A 23,520-nucleotide genomic window follows, 5' to 3' on the forward strand; every position below is an offset into this window, starting at 1 on the left:
AATGGAGAGCCTTAAATCACGCGAAGTCTAAAGCTTTTAAGTTTGCTATTTCAGATCTGTGTCCTGGGTTTAACAGAGAAGAAACATCCAGCAGACTGCAGTTAAAGGACAGCTGCTACTGTTTTAGGACATCTTGTTGTACCTGGAAGCTCCAAGTGTGAATGTGTCGAATTGTATGTGACGCAGATGCTGAAAAAAAAAGTCTTGTGTACTTTCCTGATTTAAAAAACAGGGCACCCTGGTGACTTAAAGTGAGGTTATGCTTTAAAAGAGCCAGAGCAGCAATGATTAATCCATTAGCTGGAACTCTAAAATTGATTTGATCCATTGATCAGTTTGAGTAATTTTTAGAGACACAAAAAAGTCCAAATTTTCTGATTTCAGCTTCTTAAATGTGAATATTTTCTGGTTTCTTTCCTCCTCTGCGACAGTAAACTGAATATCTTTGGCTTTGGACAAAACAAGACATTTGAAGGTGACATCTTGTGCTTTGGGAAACACTGATCAACATTTTCCCCCATGTTCTTACATTGTCTAGACCAAACAAGTAATTGAGTGATAGGGGAAATAATCAACAGATTAATCGATAATAAAATAATTTTGCAGCCTGATAAAGAGGTTAGTTTGTACGAGGTGTTGTCCGACCACGTCAGCAGGTAAACGTGTGAGTAGCTGCTCTGAACGTCCACGCTCGTGAAGACTCTCATCTTTCTATTAACCTCAAACTGGAGAGGCTGTAATGAGGATGTGTTGCATGTAGTGCACATCATGCACCACCAGAGGTCAGTGTGGCGTGACAGGCAGCTGAGTTGATTGCCAGTGGTGGGGATAACGTGCCTGAGCAGCGACTGTAAACAGCCGGCCTGTGTAGTGCCTGCTGAGAGCAGAGAGAGAGCAGAGAGACAGCAGCTTGTTTTTACATCCAACTAAGGGATTATTTCGACCACAGCAGATTCAGGTTTTTATGAGTTTTATTTTGTTACTGTCGAGTTTGAATGAAGTGTGTTTTACGTGAGTTAACAGGGCAGTTAAGCTGATCTTAGTTCGGTAAAGGAAAGAAACATAAATTGACAAAGTGCGTGGGTTTATTACTCTGTTTAATAAGGAAAAGAGGTGTAAGAATATTACCTTTGTTGTAGGGATACATGATATTGGATTTTTGCTTGTATCCAATATGATATATTACAACTCATTTGGCCGATAACGATACAGATATCAATATATCCACTTTTTTTCTCCACCTAATTTTAGTGATCATCAGGTCCCTTACACATGCATACATTTATCATGATGGCCCACCAGCAGATGGAGACATGTAATATTCATTCATTGTGCAAAATAAGAAAAAGCATGTTGGCCGATTCTGATAGTTCATTTTAAAGCTGGTATCAGCCGATACTGATGACGTTCTGATATTATTTTGTTTATTTTTTAGACTGAAAATGCCACGAGCCATGTGATGTAGTGATATATCGTATACTCCAGTGAAATTTCAGGAGGGTATGAGTAAACACATCCTAAACCCAGTAGGAACTATTTTCTTTCTACCAAACTACACTCGCCAACTGCATCACCGTGCAGAGGGAGGCGTGCATCAACTGCTAGCTCACCTAGCACCACTGAGGTAGCTAACAGGAGGACGCCACGAGCTTCTCGTCCATGAGTAGATGCACTCTTCCTCCTGTACAGTGATCCTGTTGGTGGATGTAGTTCAGAAAAAGGAAAACAGTTCCTCCATGAACCTGCTCACAACAAGGACTGTGGATTATCTTCAGTAACTGGGCCATGATTTCTGGAGTAAGACACTGGTATTGAGTTTTTCAAATGTATTATTATTTTTGGCGCTTTGAGCACCACAAGCCGAGTCCCCACTAGTTCCATTATACTGGAGAGAAGGCAGACCTCTCTATGGCTGATATCTCCAACACTCCAACTGTCCCTTTAAGAGCTTGAAAGCTCTTCCAGCAGTGCATTTGGGTCATGGTGTCATGCAGTGGTGGCGTTTGCTGAACTTAATGATCATACATATTTTAAACTCGTCTTAATCCTGCCTGGTTTCAGCTTGCGCTGCGAGGATGTGTGTCACCGCCTTCACTGCATCCCTAAATTTGCTCTTTGGAGGCATTAGGCTGACTTACAACAGACGTAATCCTCACCCAATTAGCAGCTAGTCGTAGCACCTCCTTTTGAGTAACGAGTGGCGCTCCCTCGGCGCTCCCACTTGCTTATGAACCCCTCGCTCCTCCTCAGCATCAGCTGGTGGTGATATCTGCTCCCTGATGGATTGTGGAGGAGGAGGAGGACGTGGAATGGACAGAGGAGGGGGGCTCGTTTTGAGGACAGGGGTGGCGGGGTGTCGACTCTTTTGTTTGAGGCTTGTTGGAGTGATGGGGTCTTGGCAATCGGTAGAGGAGCCCCGGTTAAGCCTTGTTACCCTCTGTGAAGCCAGCTCTGAGCTAACAATAGCAGCCACGCTCCAGATATAGAGGCCTGGGCTTTGACAAGTCATCGAAATTCAAGCGTATGTGAGAGATGCTGTGTCCCTCTGAATAGATAAATTAGACTCTTTCCCCAAGCCACCCTGTAGATTTATTGTGTGCATCTATTTGTGTAAATATCTGCTCATCCATTTATTCTGCCCGTCTGTTTTGTGTGGCTCATTTGATTAATCTGGATCATCTATGCTCTTCTAGAGAAAATCGTTTCCAGCTCAATTTAGCTTTGTGTTTAACGAATGACTTCAAATTTGGGCGGTTGCATTAACACAGAATGTACGCAGATGCATTTTAGATCTAATCCTCAATTACAAACACTGATTTTGTACCGAAAAAATGTTGGGTGTTATTCAGGTGATGGATGATATCGTCAGGATGCACGTGATGTCGACAGGCAGTATGTCACAGATGGGTTGTCGGTGAGACAGCTGACATGATACGTGATATGTGAAACATGTCGGTGGGAGATATTGGATGTTTGACATGCGTGTGAGGCTCGTGCAGCGTGTACAGTGTGTGCAGTCTGAGGTGATATTAGGTGATAGTGATAGAAGAATCAGATTGCAGTGATATAAAACAGAAAAATTGCAAGTCTTCAAGTTTAAGAAGCTCAAACAGACAAGTGTTTTTACCTGTGAATGATTTTAATAATGATAAGACATTTTATTTTATTTTATTTTGATTAATTTTAATTGTGGAGAAAGCTCTGAGGCAGGACGGTGACGGAGGAGGGGGTCAGGTTATGAAGGGCTTTGTGAGTAAGGAGAGGTACTTTGAACTGGAATCACTGGGAGCCAGTGAGGGTTCTGGAGGACAGAGGTGATGTGATTACAGGAGCTCTGGATGTATTCGACCGTGTTTAGGACTTTGGATGTTTTACCATGAAGAATGCTATTGCACTAGTTTAATTCTGGATGTGATGAAGGCGTGAATCAAAGTTTTAGCAGAGGAGGGTGATGGGTGGAGATGAGCTCTGAAAAAGACAGATCTCATTAATTCAGTGAAGAAAATTGTTGACCTTTGTGTTGACCTTTAGTTGATTAATTGACTAATCATTTTAGCATTAGATAAATGCTGTGTCTTTTGTGTAGAGCTGCCAAGCCCAACTCAGATATGTAATCCCATGTTATAATCTCTTGGTAACTGTTTTTCTACGTCTCTGTGAAATGTTGCATAGATTCACTGTCCCCTGACTTTGTGTTTTTTTTCCTTCCAGCTGGAGATGGAGAAGCTGCAGCTGCAGAGTCTGGAGCAGGAGCACCGCAAGCTGACGGCGCAGCTGAAGGACGAGCGAGAGAAGAACAAGCACATCGTCATGATGTTGGTGCGTGAGTGCAAGCAGCTCGCCACGCGGGTGGTGGAGGAGTCGCAGCGCTTTGACGAGCTCCAGGCTCGCCTGGACGAGGAGAGTCGCACCTCTGGCCGGCTGCAGGACGAGCTGAGCAGCGAGCGGCAGCGTAGCCAACAGATGGAGGCCAAGATGGAGAAGCAGCTGTCGGAGTTTGACACAGAGCGGGAACAGCTGCGTGCCAGGCTGGGCCGCGAGGAGGTCGAGAGCCACAGTCTGCGGCAGCAGGTGGAGCAGCTCAGGACTGAACAGGGCGATGGGAAGGATGGCGCCACTGTCGCCCAGCCTGCTGCTGCCGGAGCAGAACCTGCTGCTGCCACCAGCACACCACCCAAACCTAAAGCTCTGACGTCTGTTTCCGTAGCCACAGAGCCCATCAGCTCTCGAACAGCGTCTTGCCAAACGGACCTGCCCCCCACTGAGGTGGAGGGTCCCAAGAAGAACCCCCTCACTATACCCGTCAAACCAACGCCCTCCAACTACGTGGGCCTGAGTCTGCCAAAGACGAGTGGACGAGGGATCGTCCACAGCAGCTCAGGAGGACTGGCACAGACAGAGAATGGCTCAGAGGGCCAAGGCCCCCACGGCTTACCCAGTGGAGTCAGCCCCCGTGTCCAGGCGGCCCGCTACAAGTTCCAGGAACAGGACCAAAACGGCACGGCGTCCCAGAGTCCTCCGGCCCGTGACCTCTCCCCCACCAACCGTGACAACTTTGCCGCCAAGCAGCAAGCACGCCACACCGTCACACAGGTCCTTTCACGCTTCACCAGTCCTCCAGCAGGTGGTGGACCCCTGCGTCCAGGCCTGCCCCACTCCGCCTCAGAGGGAGGCCCTTTTCCCGGCCGCCTGAGCCATCCCATCGGCATCAAGTCGCCCACGGTGGCCAGGATCGACCGGGGAAACCCTCCCCCTATCCCTCCCAAAAAGCCAGGGCTTTCTCAGACCCCCTCTCCTCCTCACCCACCCATCAAGGTGGTGGGGGACAGCAGCCGCTCCCCTGGGGCCGGGCTGAAACCGGCCACGCCCCAGCTGCCACCCAAACCCGCCCTGGACCTGGTCCCAGCCCTGACGGCCTCTCAGGTGGGTGCCTGCCCCCCCTCCCGCTCCCCGGAGCCTGGCCGGGGCCCTCAGCGTCAGCCGGCAGCAGCATGTGCAGAGTGCCCCCCCGTCATCAGCCCTGCCACCACTGTCAGTAGCCCCTCCTCCATAAACCCCCCCTCCACCTCCTCCTCCATTAGTGCCTCATCCTCCCGTAGCCCCCGAGCCTCAGCAGGCAGCCCCCTGGCAACAGCATCAGGTAACGGGGCTCCTTCATGCTCCATCTCCCTCCAGTTCTCCCCACTGCCTCTTCTCTTCAACTGTCTTTCCACGGCACTAGCCTAGCATAGCTTAGCCTATCTTAGCATAGCATAGCAATCAGGTCACAGTTAAACTGGTCTAACCACAGGAATGCAGAATAGCACAGGAGTCAATTCAGTCTATGCCACTGACTCTATCCCTGAACCCTAAATTACCTCTCTGCATCCTCTCTCCACTCATCCCTCCTTCTCTGCCCTTAATATGTCCTCCCTCTGAGCACCTTTCATCTCCCGTGTTGTCACGTTAGCTCTGACCGTGTCAGTATCAGCAGCGACAACATGTTTGCTAACATGTGTCTGACTCTTGCTCAGAGACTCAGACGTTAGCCGTCCTGCAGCAGAAGGAGTGTGTCAGGGTGAATTGAGGCGAAGCAGACGTTTCCCCCTCTCCTGTATTCAGATTGGTCTTCCCACCAGTAACCCCTGTCCTCTCTGAAGCTGATGCCAGAGGCTGCTCTCTCCTCCCCTTCCCTTTTCCATCCTCCAGTAGCATGCCATCCTCTACTTCCTGCACCACTTCCTGTTTCAGCTCCCATTAACCCGCCCCACCGGCCTCCTGTCGCTGACGGCTCTGTGTAATGTTGATATAAATGTCAGCTTTCATTTTTACTTTGTGATGTGCTTGATTGTTTTGTTTATTACAACTTATTTCCACCGTTTTGGCCTTCATTTCTGACGCGTTAAACCAAGTGTTTAGAAATCGCTCAACAGGTGGTGCTGCCTGTTTCAAATAAGTGAACTGGCCTGGTGTAAACATTGGCCATAAATCAATGACGGTTTGTTCAAACATCCCCAGACTCAGTGGATACTCTTAATGAAGCTGGTGAGGAATGTCCCCAAAATGTTTCCTCAGTTGATCAATAAGGGCTGATGGCACAAATTTGATCGTAAGTTAAGGAGCGTCCGCCGATTGTTGTGAAACTTGTCAGTTATCTTTAATGCAGGTGGCGGAAACTGTCCAAGGTCTTAGGTTGTTTTCACACTTTTCAGCCCTCTAAGCAGACTCAGAGCAGCGACTCAGCTCGATCACGTTGTTGACCTGGGTTGCACTATGTCAATATATCTTATATATAGTGTGAACAGAAAGAGGACTGAGGCCCTGTCAAAGCTGAAGTTGACCAGACAGTCCCTTTTCTGTTGGTACACTTTTTGGTGCACTTTAAGAGGACTGAGTTCGATTTGTTTAAAAGAACTGTATGTGAAAACACATGTATGTGTCATTGACTTTCAAAGTAAAAGGAACTGCGGCTTGATAATAGTGATTTAAATGTTAAAATATTACACAAACTGCAAATCTTTTTCCTTTGTTTGACATTTTGATCGCAGTTCATGAACAGTGATCGACAGCTGTGTTAGCGTCTCCTCAGCTCTGATTGGTTGTCTGTGAGTCGCTATGGATTCTAGCAAATGCTATTAAAAGCACAAGGATGTAGTGATACGACAAGAAGTTGTATTTGTGAAAGTTACTTTGAACTTTAACTGTCGGCTTGTTAAAAACCTCTCCGATTGTCCGGCTGCTGAGGGTCGTTGCTCAGTGGTCTTCTTGTCAGTAACGCTGCTGAGTTTGCAGGTATCATATGTAAAAGACACGATGACAAAACCAAAGAGAACAAAAAAGAAAAAAAAGTTGTAATAAACTGGAATTATCCTGAGATGTTCCTGTCAAATGCAAAATACATTTGCATTGTTGACGTTCGTGTTCTTTTGCATGCAGTTGTGTCTCGATTGAAAAATATGAAACTGCTCTTTCATCACATCACCAAGTGCTTAACAGAAAACAAAAGATCCGAATTCACTTAGAAAACAAATCATTAAGGACGTGTCACTCCATTAGAACTTAAAAAATACTTAACAGTTATATCTTGTTTTTGTAGAATGCTTATTAATCCTCTGATAAAGTCCTCAGATCAGCTGATGTGGCCGTCAATGAAAACATCGGCCGCCTGAGAGGAGAGCTGCCCTCCAGGTGTTTTCCACCGATATCTAAAGTTTAGATTAAATCCTCTGTGAGACTAAAATAATAATATGTTGGTGACCGCACACTGATCTCAAGTAAGAATATTGCTAACACCACCAATCGGTTTCACCTGATTGTAACATCTTCCTCTTACAAACCTGATAAAGCTCTGAAGGAGTTCTGGAGGATTCTGCTTCTTCCCAGTCTAATTCATCACAGTTTCGGAGCAGGTCCGCCGGCTCAACTGTCAGCAGACTGATATGTTTTTGTAACTCTTACCATTTTTTTTCCCACACCGCTGCCACCCACTGACAGACAGGAAGTGCAACCATAACAGCTGCCATTATCTGTGTCCTTGACAATCTCTGCTGCACTTTTTCTTCCGTCTCTTTTGTATCTGTCTTCGGTCTGTGAGACGAATTTCTGCACTGAAATTCTCAATTTTTCTTTTATTCTAACTCATTTTTCACCCTCCCAGGTCTGAACAGACATATAAAACCATGGTTTAATGTAGCATCTTTAGCTTTTAGCATGTTTAGTTTGTAGTTTTAGCAAAGCTGTTTGGTTTAGTAATGATGTCTGTATTTCTGTTCTTCACCGCATCTGTTTGTCGTGTTTAATCATTTGAAATAATGCTGTTTAACTGCAACAGTCTCCAACTAAATAATGTGTGTTTCTGTTTGTCCTGTGTGAATGCTGCGGGTGACTGACTGTACTGAAAGATGAATGCTATCCATCATGTCGCCCTTAATCTGATGCGATGACAGACTCTTTTGTCCAGGCTGCAGTGTGCATCACATGTTGATTAAATCAGACACTTTATTAGAGGGTTCCTGCATCATGAGAAACGCCTGGAAACTCTGCATAATCCTAAGTTAACAAATACATAAACAACAAATATGATCTGTTATGACAGTACAGAATGTATATAAAGAATAATAAAATATAGGGATGCACCGTTTAAAATAACAAAATGGCTGATAGCCAATACAGATTTTTTTAGTTTTTATCTTGTGTTATGTTATTTATTCCCCCTTAAGTGACAGTAAACAAAGAACTCTTCAGTTTAACCCTTTGCATCCTGGAGTGGCATCACTTTCTTGTGCTGCTTTCAGATGCCTTTTTCAAGTATTTAAACCTTTGAACCCTGAGCTAGTTGGTGTGATTCCCTTCAAAAACATGGGGAAACAGGCAGTGAGCAACAAAACAAAATAAAACAGGGAAAAAAATTATTAAATTCATGTTACGATACTATGTATTATTATAATTTTTTTAGCACTATTTGCGGGTCATTTTCTTGTTTGTTTTTAACCTCCTTTTTTAAACTAATTTTCTTGTTTTTGCTGGATTTATTCAAGTGTCTTAACAAAAATTACATTTTACAAGACTACAACATCATGATGATGTTATAATGTACTTTCGCCCTAATACTCATTTTTACAGAATAAAGCTTGAACGCGTCAGATTTTAACTCAATGCGACCTCCGTGAGTTGTTAGTTCTGGCAAAGCGACAAAATGCAGGGCTGAAGTGCCAAAAACTGCAGTTCCTCTAATGTCCACTAGAGGCTGCCTCCAAGAGTGAGTCAGTCCCCATAGACCCCCATGTTAAAACTTTACAGCAGAAATAAACATGTTTACAGCCTGGTGCAAAAACAGTTTGGTCTCTATAGCTAAATTCGACATTCATGACAACTGTACGGGGGGTGAGTTTTTATACAACTCATCTGTTACATTTTATTAAGGCCAAAAGTTACGCAGAAATAAGGGCAGGCCGCTTTGAGTAGCACGCTGTCTGTGAGGCGTGTGGGATCCACCCCTCGCTCTTCCTCAGCTCCACGGTCGTGCCCAAATCTGGTCGCTTCAAACAAACAAAATGGTGACAGCTGAACTCAAGGCTTCAAAACCGGAGCTCACAAACCAGTGGTTGATGTCATGGTAGCTACGTCCATTGTTATAGACAGTCTGTGGTTCTGGCCACCCCCTGCTAACAGCTAACAGCTAACATTAACTAGTTCTCCTCCTGCTGATGTCGATGTTTTTTATTCACAATGAGGCATCTTAAAGGAAAGTGCATCCCATGGCACATTGAGAGTGAGTTTGCTCCGAAGGCATTCCAGAGAAGATCTCTGACTTCTGTTGTCCCTGGGATGACGGGACACTGTTAGTCCTGAGCCCTGCTTTTTAGCCTGCTCAAAACAAATGTGACACAACAGACAAACATCGGCCACTGCCATCGGTGAATGTCATCTTATTTGCAGATAGGCCGATGGCAGTCACCAAGGAGAATTTCGGCCAAATCCGATTGGTGCATCCCTAATAAAATAATCTAAAAATCCTGGCTTTTATGAAACGCAGCATGACAGTGAACATCTTGCTTCTGTTTGGGATGTTTTGTTCTGTTCTAAAACTCCAGACTGTTCTCATTCACTTAAAGCAGATTTAACACTGTAGCAGTAAAGAGCAGTTAAGAGGAAATTACCATTAACATTTAAAATCTGTCAGACCCCCCAGTGGGTTAATTTTTGGAAGCTTTTGTTGTGCTGCAAAGAATTATTCAGACAGAGGTTTTTGATTTTTTTTTATACCAGTGGTGATCCCAGAGTGTCCAATGATGCAATGAATTTCACGGAAATGTGTATAAAATAATAAACAAGATACATGAAATATTTCTGTTGAATAGTCGCCATAAAAACATGGCTTTACGAGTGTGAATCGTAAATGCAATATAAGCAGCATTTTTCTGTATGATTAAAAAAAGGTTATTCTTCTGAATCTGTAAAAACTAAACATTTAAAAGATATTTAAGGAGGTTTTAGGAGGTTAAATAAAAAGGTACTGAGTTGTAGTTCAGGTATTTTTCCAGGCTTCACTTGACATTGTGCCAGAGTTTTGGTTAAAGAGGATATTTCCAGCAGCAGCAGATCTGAATGGAGAGATAATCTCCCCCCTGGCTGAATGAAAGGAGAGGAGCTTTAACCGTACACCGTTTGCTGGATGAGTTCCAGCTCAGGCTGAAACAAAACCTCAGTATGTCACTTTACCTGTCTACCTGTTTTCCCCCATAATCCTCCCATAATCCTGCTGATGTGTTTATAACACAACTAACCACCACATGGGATTTAGCCCAGGATCGCTTTAGGCCGGCAGCAGCAGAAACCAGCTGGGTGGCTTCTTTTAGAGGTCCAATATTTGACTATCTCTGGTGACGAGCTGAAATAAGTGTACCCACCTTTACAAACATAGCAGTTCACATGTTCTTGGATGTTTTGTCTGGTCAGTGTCCTGCTGAAAGGCACGTAAAGTTAGTCAGTTAGTTTAGCCTTTGCTAGTTAGCTTAGGGTGCTCTCACACCTTACCTGTTTGGGTCGGTAAAAACAAACTCAGGTCCGTTTGTTGGTACGATTCGTTTGGACTGGTGTGAAAGCCATCAGTTGAACCCTGGTGCGGACCAAACAACCAAATGAAGGCCACTCGAAAAGTTGGTCTCAGGGTGCTTTCAGACCTAGAGTTGTCGCCTTTGGTCTGAATCAGGGACTCATATTCAACACGTTCTCACCACAAACAAACAGCACCAGAGTTTGTTTGTAACCGGACTGAGACCACCTCTTCAAGGAGGTCTAGGTCCAGTTGTTTTGGTGCACACCTGAGTGTGATTGCTGTGTTCACAGCTGCCCAAACGAACCGCACTGAGGGGGCAAACGTACTTGAGTTTGATTGAACTGAACCAAACAGGGCAGGTGTGAAAGCACCCTCAGTCCGCTTCCAAACAGACTCTGGTGCGGTTCGCTTGTAGTGTGAAAAAATTTTAAAAAGAAATCCTAATTTTTGAAACCTCCTTCTTGTCTCACTCCCCTGGTCTCCAACCTTTAAAATAGCTCAGCTAACCAACAGAGGCTGGTGGCGTGTTGATGCATCAAAATCCAAAATGTAAATTTTGTATGCAAATACAGTTCATCTTCATGAATTATATTGATGCCGAATTGACATGACTACTGTCGACATATGACGGCTTTTGTCTTGTGTTACTAGAGTTATGTGTTTTTGCAGACGTGAACATCGTCTTTAGACAATTCACAAACATTTTTGAGACTTTACGTCTTTTGTTTTTTCTTAATATATTATACTGTGTGTAGTAAATTCTGTATCATCTATCTCTAGCTCTTTATCACAGCTATATGCTGTTTAAGATCAAACCCAGAACTCATTCTTTTTTAGGGCTGCTCCATTCAGTCATGTGTAAATATTGTAGATATCCTTTGTCTCATTTTATAAAACACTCTCCCCAAATTCAGCGTCACATATCTGGTGTCTTTGGAACTGTGGGATCTCCACTAGAGTTTGACAAAAGATTTTGGCGTTTGAACAGTGTTTGGCTGCACAACATGAGCTTGTACTCACTGGGAGTGTTTAACTACGTCTCTTACCTCCTGCCTGCCGCTCAGACAAAAGAGACTGTACTACAGTATGTGTGGAACTGAAGTGTGCTCTCCCCCCCTCCCAAACCGTCCACCTTCTTACACCCTCGCTCTCCCACACTCAGCACTTCTAGAAGCTTCCTCTTCCTCCTGCTCTTCCTCTTCCTAGTTTAACCTGTGCTGCTCCTGCTCCTGCTTCCCCCCTGCAGGCTGGTGTCCCTCCGTAGTCTCCTCTCTAAGCGGCGGAGGGCCTGCTGCCCTGGACGGCGGGCGCCCCCTGCTCCCCCAAGCTGCTTCCCAGGGAAATGTCACTTTATTGTCAATGCTGCTTAACCAACCAGACCCGACCACCATCACCACCACCACCACCACTACCACCTCCACATCCACCAACACCACCTCTACCGCCACCTCCACCTCTACATCCGCCATGGAAGACAAGCCCAATCATCTTGACCAAGACCACCACCTCTACCACAACCACCACCAAACCTCTGCCTTGTTTGCTGCTGCTCAGAACGGACACACAGGTAACTGACGTTTGATTCATCAATACTGGTTTTACTGGTTTACATTTAAGTGATTAAATGAAAGGTTCTGCAGGTATTGATGAAGCAGGAGGAGGACAAAGGATTGCTGCCATCCCATTGTCTTATAGGGATTGTACAGTTTTGTTGAAGTGGGGTTCTATGGGCTACTTATCCATAGTCAGTGTATTACATACAGTAGATGTCAGTCGGCACCACCGCAGTTTGGAGAAGCGGGCATGAGTCCAACATAGAAACTAAGCAATGTGCTGCTGTGGACGAGTCAGCAACAAAACATATATAAGCCAGCTAAAAAAATCAATATCAGTGTATGCTGTATTAAGAATATTGTCACTGCTTTACCTTAATGTCACTCTGTTACGTCACTCCCTTCAAAGCCAGACTCCATTGAGAAAATCAGTGATTTAACTTTGCTGAACACAGGAGCTGCTGGTCTACTGCTGCCTCGACCAGTTATTGTGTTTGTGTTATTGTGTGGCTTTGGTGTTTTAAAGGGTTAGTTCGGATTCACCAAAGTCCCACAGTAACGCAAACTAACTAACTGATGGAAGCAGCAGTAGACCAGCAGCTCCTGTTTTCAGCAAGCTTAGATTATTGTTTTTCTCGTTGGGTTTTGGTGGCTATGAAAAGAACAAAGATAGGGAACTGTAGAAACAGGCTGTCTGATGGAATGGTAAGGCGGTGAAAATACTCCCAATGTAGCGTACACTTAGGCTGTTATTGATTTTTTTTTTAGGTGTTGGGAGTAGTCTGCTTTCAGGGCTTTCTGCCAGAAAAACTTTTCTTGGTGAGCTTTAAGAAAAGTGATCATGGTTTGGGTTCAGATGAAAGGAGTATTTTAGACTTGCACCGATTACAATTTTTTGGGCCGATACCGATTTCCAATTTGCAGAGTGTTTGGATGGCCAATTCTGATTTTGGCTGATTATGATTTCATTTTTTCAAACCACTTTACAGCACACAAGATATTGCAATATTTTATATCTTTGCTTTATTAGAACATTTTAACCAAGATACAACCAGCTTTTCAATAATCATCTCAAACAAACAAACAAACAAAAACAGTGACACGTTTCTTTACCTGTTAAGAAACATTTTCCTTTTTGCTCAAATATAACTTCAGGTACAGTATTAAAATAAATAAGTAAAAAAGGCATATATAAATTAAAACATAGATAAATAAAATAATAATTCTTGGTGTATAGCGTTTGTGGGTAATTTCTTGAATAGACAAAAAAGTAAAAATATCTCCTGTGGAAAATTCACACAGGTTTTTCAGGACGCGCCCGCCAGTAAGCGTGTGGACACGCGCATCTTCAGCACGCGAGCCTCGTCAGTTTCGAGCGGCACAGTGCAGCAGTGAGAGCTCCGCAGTTCAGTTTAACACGGACAATTAACAACTTTCTTCTTCTCTCTTTGGTGTGTGTGCGTGAATGATTAAGGTGAGAAGCCGCCCATGTTTCACTTCCTCACATTGCCCAAGCCTGAGTTGCACATGTGCGTGTGTGCATGCGCTGCTCATGTTACACAATGTCAATCATGCGGCGTGCCGGGAATTTAACCGGTGTTTTAAATCGGCATATTTTAGACTGACCAGCCAGTCGCAGATCATGGCCGATCACGTGAAAACTGGCCCGATTCCGAGCACTGCTGATAAATCGGTGCAAGTCTAGAGTATTTCCTACAAAATGCAGTTGTGGTTGAACTACTCTGATCTTTAACTTAAGTAAAGGTATCAATATCTGTTAAGACCCTGGCTCAACATAGAGGAGTCAGACAACGTGTGTAGCAGTTAAAGTAACATTTATTGCACAAAAGGAAACAAAGGATAACCAAAAGCTGAAAATGGAGGCTGGTGTGACAATGCAGCTGGCCCAGGCTGCATGGTGGAAGAGAGAGAGTGGATGGAGCTTGTTTGGACTTTTAAAGACCACCCAGCAGGTGCCAGAGATTACGAGGGAAACTATAGGGGAGGAGTTTGATTACCTGAAAAACAAAAAGAATCACAGAATCAAACAATATCACAGTGTAGAACAGTGTTTCCCACAGAATTTGAGTGTATGTATTTTTGTTTTTTAAATGCATGTTTGTCCCTTTGTATCATTCTGTGTCTCGTTTCTAAATTTGGAGTCGGTAAACGCAGCCCAGGTGGAGCTCTCCATGAGTTCATTTTTTTCTCAGCAGCAGTTTCTGACTCACGGGGTGTATAATTGATCGATCTATACATTCAGATCAGATCGGGTCGATGGATCAGAGGAGCAGCTGCTGCAAGTGAATGCAAACTTATAGACCCAGCAGAGTGAATGTTTAAATCTTACTTTCAATGCGCCTGACATTCTGCTGCTCTGTCTGTGCCCTGAGTGCCCTCTGTGCTCCAACAGTGAGGTGCTATAAATAACCAAACAGCTTATATGTGTACCTATAGTGCTCCTAATAAGCACTCCAGCTCCTTCAATACAAAATCTATGTGGTGGCAGATGTTTTAATCGTGGCAGGCTGCAAGTCAATCAATGTGTGAAGACACTCTGTGTCCTTAAGTGAAAATTCTCAGGCATCAGCATCAAAATAAACTTTAAGTACCAAAGTAAATGTAGGTTACTCATTATGGAGAACTTCACAGTATTATGTATTATTAGCTCATAATTGTTGATGCCTCCATAGGGGAAATTAAAACCAATAACAAAAACATCATAATTTCTTTGTTGATTATATTTGGTATTATTAATCACAATCCACAAAGTGAATAAAGTTATCAAACAAATGTAGTGGATTAGAAGTATAGAGTAGCAAAAAATGGAAATACTTAAGTGAATAATAAGTGCCTTGGAGTCATTGGGTTAAAATTAAAAGGATATTCTGACTCCAGGGATTTCTAGCAGATGATCTTGAAGGCAAACCTCTTCCATGTGCATGTACAGAAATATTAGCCGCTGCTTGTACTGCATGTACAGTACATTTTAAAATGTAGGTGAACCCGGTGGGAACTGAAACCCTGTCTGTGTATTTTTGGTCAGCGGTTGGCTGCATGATTGATTGATTTCTAAAGAGTAGTCTTAAAGGATCACCCCGAGGCTTTTATTGATTCATATTGATTGATGGAGAGAGAGTGATACACCAGAACACAAACACAAAGGCTTCACACAGGATTGATTGTTCTGTGAGCGTGGCAGATATAAATTAAATACTGTATATGATGCATTCCTTTAGAGAACCTGTGAGATTAAGATTATAAAGTCAGTCCATAAATAATAAATAAGATATGCAGCATGTTGTACACACAAACGATTGCATATGAGATGAAAAGAGAGAAAGGAACAAATGTGCTCTGCAGAAGGGTTGTAACGGTGTAAGATCTTACAGCAGAATTATGATTATTATTATCAGTCAGAATGACGGTTAAAGGATGAAGACAGAGAGGTTATTTTTACTATAATTAAAACTTAAAACAGTATGTGAAAAAGTTTCTCTTTTGAAAATTACTTAAGTCAAGTTAAGATTCTCCATCCAATTGTGTTTTATTTTACATAGGTAACTGTCAATTTTCATACCACTCTATATCTTGAAACCGACACTCCGCTGCAGCCCTCCTCTGCATTCAGTAAATTTACTCTTGTTTGTGTAAGATTTACTGGGATTTTTTGGAATCGAGTGGTGAGGATTGCAGATTGCAACCAGCTAAACTTCTCCTGGTCAAAATTTTCTCAGTGTTCGTTGTTTGGGAGGTTTTTACCGGAAGCCGAATAGTCCACAGAGGCCTCTTTGCAATTAAAACCACTAAAAACACTGAATAAAGCAGTTTCAGGTTAAAAAAAAGTGGTGCTTATCTGATGCTCTCGTCACAGAAGGTCTGCTAATTATGGTGGCTGATGTGAAAACTTGAATGTTCCTTTTGAGAGCAAGTGTTTGGTTTGTCTTTTCTGGGCTACTGTAGAAACATGGCGGTGCAACGGACCTGCTCCCTGTGTAGATATAAACGTCTCATTCTAAGACAACGAAAACACAATGATTCTTATTTTCTGGTGATTAAACACCAAAGGAAACATTCTTATAGATTATATTCCATTTCTGCCAATATAAACCTCCTAAAATTAGTGAATATATGCTAGAAAAACTACTATTGAATAAGAAGTTGTTTTCCTCTGTTAGATTCTAAAAAGTGATGAGTTTCCTTAAACATTTATTACTGCAATCTGAAGACGGCATCCATCTGCTCTACATGTTAAACCTTTCTGGTGTCATTCGCTTAATTCAGTGCGATGTGTGTTTCCACAAACCCTCAGTTCTCTTAGGTGCTATATGAGATTAATGTTTATTTCTCTAAGCTGCACAAACAGTTTATAGGCTCCAGAGTTTGAATTAGCAGCTGTAAACATAACTGAGATAATGCATTTCCCCTCAGCCATCAGAGTGGCTTTTGAAAAGGCCGTATAGATAGTTCTTTTCTCAGGTTTGACTTTATATAACTGCATAAATATAAAGCAGATCATTGCTGAGGAAGAGGAAGTTGCTCAATTGACTTTAAATGAATGTTTAGTTTGATAAGAGACTGGACACAATGTGCCTTTCAGTTCAGTTGTTGCCCTTTTTCACTCACAGTGAGTTACAGCGTCGATTATCCTGCAGAAGAAACCCTCAGAGGGAACATGACTTAAATGTTCCAGACATCAAACCTGACATTTTCTGCTTTTAAGAAAGATTCGAACCACAAAACCTCCCTGCCACCTGCTTTCTTACCGCAGCTCACAGCGTCTGCAGAAACACGATGTGATTTCAGCTAAATGAAACACGACTTTGTGCTTTTGTTGGCCTTTAGCGAGAAGAAAATGAGATGTTAATGTTCAGTTTGTTGTCACTTTGAATAAAATATCTCCTGCGTGCAGCTTGACTGGTAGCACAGGCTTTGGCTTTGGTGAAGGGAATTCAAGCTGAGGGTCTGTAAAGGTTCAGCATCAGATATAGTACATGCATTAAGTATGGAAAGTAGTATGGAAAAGTCACAACTTGGTTCAGTGGCAATATATAATACAACACATTATTACTAAAGATTTAGCATTCAGTAGCACTGCCATTCAGTTACTTTGTAGGATTGATGCAGTAGTTGGTGTCACTGGTTATTATATTGTTTGCCCATCGCTGTTTTGCTTTTGCAAATTTTTTTCTTATCAACACATACGAAAATGAGAGAGCACAGTGTGTAGTTCCAGCAACAGCATTAGAGCCAGTCAGGCGTGGGCGGTATCTAATTTTTCATACCTTCATATATTCCTGAAATCTTACAGGGGTGTACGGTATATGATGGTATTAGTGTGATGTGTAAATATGCTGTTTTTTCCCTGCAGTCTCCACCTGTTGCTGCTGTTTACGTTACCCCCCCCCCCCCCCCCCCCCCCACCACTTGGGACGGTATTGAAAATCAGTAGTAGGTTTGCATCAGCAGACCTGAGAGCGTGGGAGGGAGTGTGCCGGTGGAGGAGTTCAGACAGGTTGTGGAGAGCTTTGTAAGTGATGATGAGGATTTTGAAGTGGATACGCTGAGGGATGGGGAGCTGGAGGTTATGAAGGACAGGGGTAATGTGGGCCCAATCCCAATACCCCTCCTTGTCCACTACCCCTCAGCCCTTGAAATGAAGCAACGAGGGGTCAGGGTTGAAATCTTTCCCTACGTCACTGCGTCAGTTACATTCACGCATACGGAACTATTTTAAACAGGAAGCCGCGAGCCATCTACATTTCAAACTGGCATCTACAGTGGAATCTCCAGTTGAGTTCATCCTACCAATCGTGTTTGCTGTATTCATTATGCTTCGTTTGATGAACGACAGACAATGAAATGATATGTACGAGAGGGGACTTCTGCTAGCTAGCTAGCTATCCAGCTAAGATTACGAGGCAGCATAGTTCTACTAGCTGGCGTGTTATCATAATGTGAAAAATCCGACAATTTTGCAGAACAGGACAGATGACAGACGCCAGATAGTGCGAGCTAGCTAGCTAGCTAGCTAACAAGCAACCTGACAACGGTAACGTTAGCTAGCTGGCTAGCTTTCTGTCAACTCCAATCTAGACATTGTGAAAAGCAATAAAAAATTGTTATACCGTTCTCTACATGAATACACAGTTATTCAGAAACATTTTTACAGAAGTTCCATGTTTACTTGCGAAATTATACATACTTGTATGAACTTTTTTCCCCCGTCTCATGCTCGGTGGTAGCCATGGCGACGTCTAACCCTCGCTGGCAAGTCAGCATCTGAAATCCCTCGCTCCGAAGAGCTAGTTTCATACCCACTACCCCTCGTTATGCCCCCTATCCTACCCCTACACGCAAAAAGGAATTGGGACACCCCTACCCCTTGCGGGAACACGCAAATCTAGCGGTAGGGCCAAGGTGTAGGCTGTAGGGTTGACCTATTCTGTCACAGACCAAACAATGGACAAACAAGTTAGTTACGGTTAGCTAGCAGCTAACTGGTACCATGGTGGACAACTTTACAGCTCTGTACATTTGGTCCGTCCAAAAGGTCACAGCTCTGGATGTAGATTTCTCCATGTTGTTACCGGCTTCTTCTTCTGTTACTTGGGGTGGACACTGGAACATGCTCGGAGCGCCTCGGCCAGTTTGGGTCCGATTGACTGTATACATGCAGGAGGAATTCGACTCCCAGTCACATTATCTGGGTGTGTTATTCCGACTTTGAGCAATTTGATTAGTACGATTTCAGTCAGACAAACATGTTGAAATGGATTTTAAAGGTCCAGTTTTAGCTGGACTGACACAATAAATCAATTTTCTCTGATGTCATGTAAACGTACTGACTGAGGTAGACCAACAGTATTAAGACTGTCAAAGTAACGTGTCCTCTGTGGTAGACGTAACGTGCCAGAATAATCCTGACATGCTGTGATCTAATGTTTTCAGCTAGCTACAGCCATTTTGTTAGCGTTTCAGCCCTCAGTTGCAAATTGCGGTGCTGATCGTTTTCCCCTCTGGTGGGCGGGGTTTTCAGAGTATGACGTGCTGTCTCTTTGAAACAGTTTGCTAATCCATCCATTGATTTTCTCTGATGTCATGTAAACATACTGACTAACATTGGTGTTGTCACAAGCTGGAAAATCTCCTCACTGTGGCCTCCCTGTTACCTGGCCAGCTCAATGACGATGCAGTGAGAAGACAAAGACGCAGTGCTGCTGATAAACACTCTCCACATGATGCTGTAAAGTCAGTAATTGTGCGAGCGGCGGCTGATCCCATTGTGTTGGCTGCCATTAGATGAGACGGACCGTCATGTCAGGGCTGTAACATCAGCATGAATGCAGACTACATGCTTCATTCAGCTGACACACACCGGCGGTGCCGTACATAGAGGAGCACACACAGAATAATTCATGCATGCAGACCTGTTTACACACACACATACACACCACAGGTCTATCAGGATCTTCCCTCCTGCTGAGATGTTTAGTAACAGTCTGTCAGCCGCGGAGCGTTGATCCATGAACACGACTAATGCAGCTGAAGGACAGCTGTGCTGAGGGATTATAGGTGGACCTACACAGAGAGGACACACACACACATACACACAGAGACGTCTTCCTCCCATCAATATTTCATTGTCCTCTGCTTTTCCCAAGAGTTTTCCTTCTCCGCTGATCCCCTCTTTCTTCAGATTTGTCAGCGTTTAAACCACACACAGATGTTTGAGTGCCTGATGTGAGAATATGTGCAAAATGTTGACAGTAAAGCACCAACGAGAACACACACACATATATCGAGTAACATGCAGTAGATAAAGAAAGAAGTAAAGAAAGTGCCAAGTTCACTCTGTATTAATTCTGTAGTGTTGATCTGGTGGCTCCTGCCGTGCCGTGCAGTGACACATAATGTGTATGAAACTATTTTTGTGTAGGCTGATGTCACGTTACCTACAGAGCGCTGACGTCCTCCTGCCCCACTTCTGTTTTGTTCCACTGGCTTTTAATGTTCAGTGTTATTTCTCATGTTTCTTTCATCAGTGTCTCTGAAAAACTGGAACATTTTTTGGGGGGAATTCTGTCTGTATTCTAAGATAAATGGATACTGTACTGTTGTAGTGGAGAGTAAAACGACAGCTTGTCATTTCAACAAAGATTAAAGACTGTGGCTAAAACTCATGGGAAAAGTAGCAGTGGAAAGCCAAGACAATTATTGTTGATGTGTCTTTGTTGTTTTAAAAGGAGGCGGGGCTGAAAAACCAGTGAGAGGAACCTCTTAGTCTGGCTGAAGTCAGTGGAACAAAAGCGATCTTAATAATAAAGCTGCTGGACGGTGACTCTATAAAACTCTGAAGTTCATTAATGACAGCTTGCACCAAATGATTCATAAAAATCTCTCATACTGTCGTACTGTAAACTGATTTTGAAGTAATTTGCCAACAGTACCATGCTTACTACACTAACTACAGTATCCATGGCAACAAGATGATCTGGTTGCTATGCTCTGCTCTGTACAGTGTAGGTCTGTGGTCATTTACTCTGAGATATTTTAGGAGTTTTTATGCCTCCTCACTGGCGACAGCTGTGGCCCGTGGTATTTTGTTTTCAGGTTGTCCCTCCGTACGTCCCATTCTTGTAAGTGCGATCTCTCAAGGAAACCGTGAGGGAATTCTCTTAAAATTTGGCACAAATGTCCACTTGGACTTAATGATGAAGTCATTAGATTTTGGTGGTCATAGCTCAAAGGTCAAGGTCAGTGCGACCTTGAATCTGTCTTATTCATGTGAGCTTGATATCTTGAGAACATCTTGAGAGGATTTTTGCGAATTTGGCACAAAAACATCCACTTTGAGTCAATGATGGAATGATAAGATTTAGGTGGTCAAAGGACAAGGTCACTGTGACCTTGTCCGTAGCATTCTTCTGTGTCTCAAACATGAATTGATAGAATTTGGTGGTTGAAGGTCACTGTGACCTTGCTGACATCTCATTTAGTGAATGTGATATCTCAAGAATACCTTGAGGGTATTTGCCAAATTTGGCACAAACATCCACTTGGACTCAAAGATACACTGAATTTGGTGGTCAAAGGTCAAGGTCACTGTGACCTGATATGTCTCATTCTCATATCTCAAGAACACCTTGAGGGATTTTTTTCCGAATTTAGCACAAACATTGACTTTGACATAACAATGAACTGAATAGAATTTGGCAACAAAGGTCAAGGTCACTGTGACCTGATATGTCTCGTTCTCGTAAACGTGATATCTCAAGAACACCTTGAGAGAATTTCTTCGATTTGGCACAAACTTTGACTTAGACTCAAAGATGAACTGATAGAATTTGGTGGTCAGAAGTCAAGGTCACTGCCAGTCAAGGTCACACTCATTTTGTGAATGCAATGTCTTAAGGATGCCTTGGGGAATGTCATCCAAATTGACACAAACATCCACTTGGACTCAAAAATGACCAGATAGGAATTTGGTGGTCAAAGGTCAAGGTCACTGTGACACTAACAGTGGCATTCTGATTAACATGGTATCTCAAAAACACCTTCAGGGAATTTCTTACAATTTGGCACAAACATCCACTCAAAAATAAGCTGAATTTGGTAGGTGAAGGTCAGAGTTACTCTGATCTTATGTACATCTCATTTTGTGAGTGTAATATCTCAAGCATGCCTCGAGGGATTTTTTTATTTAAATTTGGCACAAACATCCACTTTGACTCAAGGATGACCTGATTAGATTAAGTGGTCAAAGGTCAAGGTTACTTGGCAGAGGCCTGCGCTCTCCGAGTGCTCTAGTTATATTTGAATTCTTTCTGCTCACAGCTACTTCCTGTCTGTCACTGTGTACAACAGCACGCTATGACATCATCATGCTTCTTTCTCTGTCATTCTCTCTCTGTCAGAGTGTGTGAAGCTGCTGCTGTCATCCGGATCGCCTGCTGATGTCTCGGATGAAAATGGATTCACACCTTTACACTTTGCTGCCGCCCACGGCCACAGCAGGTCAGTTCATAAGAGTCTTCCTTTTGTACTGTAACTCCTCCATCCCAGAGGCTCACGTAACTTTAACATTAACAACTGAAGGTTCGGTGATCAGGTCACTGGCCCCTGCAGTCTACATGTCAAAGTGTCCTTTGGCAAGATACTGAACTCCATATTGCTCCCGATGACTGTGGGTATGTGTTTTCCTGAGCTTGCATGTGCTGCTGTGTGTGTGTGTGTGTGTGTGTGTGTGTGTGTATGAATCGTGCTTGAGTTGTAAAGCGCTTTGAGTGTTTTAAGACTAGACAAGTGCTGTATGAATGCAGTCCATCTACGACCCTGAAAACTTAAATAAAAGCAGAATGCAATGATTTCCAAATTCTTTTTTGACCTATATTCAACTGAATACAGTACACAGACAAGATATTTAATGTTCAAGCTGATGAACTGTTGCCACAATTGTTTCAGTTTTTAAATATTATTTAACTGTTTATTCTATAAAATGATGAATTGTCAGAATAGTAAAAAATGCCAACCATAAGCTCCCAAAACGCCAAACTGAAACTGACATCTGCAGACTGCTTTTTTTTTCTGACCAACAGTCCAAAACCCACAGAGATTTAATCTACAACGCTATAAAACAGAGAATATCATCACATCGTCACATTTGAGAAGCTTAAACTGCGAAATGTTTGGTATTTTACCTCAATAAAAGTGGAGTCCTGCGGGGATCAACAGATGTGAAGTCCGGCGGCCGCTGGTGGCGAGTGGAGCTAGCTGCTAACAGCCACTGCTGCAACTATCAAACTCCACAAATCCATTCAGCAGCTCCACCACCCACAGTCAGACACACACGGCTGATGCTGCTCTGCTCTGACTGTTTCTGCTGGCTACTGAAACATCCTGGTGCAGACTATTTACTGGAGTTTACCAGCCTGTTGCTCATGCTACATTTGAAGATAATTATCAGCACGGCTGTTCTCAGCTTTCAATGACCGATAGTCCACCACTAACATTTTCCTTACGTCTCATCAACGAAAATAACATTGATATTGTTTTAGTTTTATCATCAAGATCTATTTTTAACTCATCATTGTCTCGTTTTTATCATGTTAAAAAGGTCATTGATGAAAAATATTTGGCAACGAAGCACTGCCTTGTGGAGACAAGTGTCAACTGTTATCTAATACTGTTCTTAACGCTCAGTTTTGGGACTTGACCTCTCTCCTCTCGTGTGTCACTGGCGCTTGAGATCACAGAACATGTTAGTGAGTCTGATATCATCTCAGTTTTTTATGTCTTTCTAATCAATGACTCATGACACATATTTCTGCTGCGAGACGAGCACAGCTGGAACCTCCCATGTGTGAAATTCGACCGTGAGCCCAGTGCCGGTAACCATGCTCAACGTGCCTGCTGTCTTTGTACTGTCAC

The 23,520-nt window shown here is 43.2% G+C and overlaps 1 protein-coding gene across 1 annotated transcript in view; it reads left to right on the forward strand.

Moving 5' to 3' along the window:
* The window catches only part of cttnbp2 (cortactin binding protein 2), a 154,865-nt gene that overhangs the window by 84,134 nt on the left and 47,211 nt on the right, over nt 1-23,520 (forward strand). The window contains exons 4-6 of the mRNA XM_078167624.1: nt 3,712-5,140; nt 11,784-12,104; nt 22,008-22,107. Coding sequence (XP_078023750.1) covers nt 3,712-5,140; nt 11,784-12,104; nt 22,008-22,107 — 1,850 coding nt within the window. The remainder of the gene's footprint in view (nt 1-3,711; nt 5,141-11,783; nt 12,105-22,007; nt 22,108-23,520) is intronic.

The sequence above is a fragment of the Epinephelus lanceolatus genome, chromosome 5, assembly GCF_041903045.1.
Source record: "Epinephelus lanceolatus isolate andai-2023 chromosome 5, ASM4190304v1, whole genome shotgun sequence".
Classification (NCBI taxonomy): Eukaryota; Metazoa; Chordata; class Actinopteri; order Perciformes; family Serranidae; genus Epinephelus; species Epinephelus lanceolatus.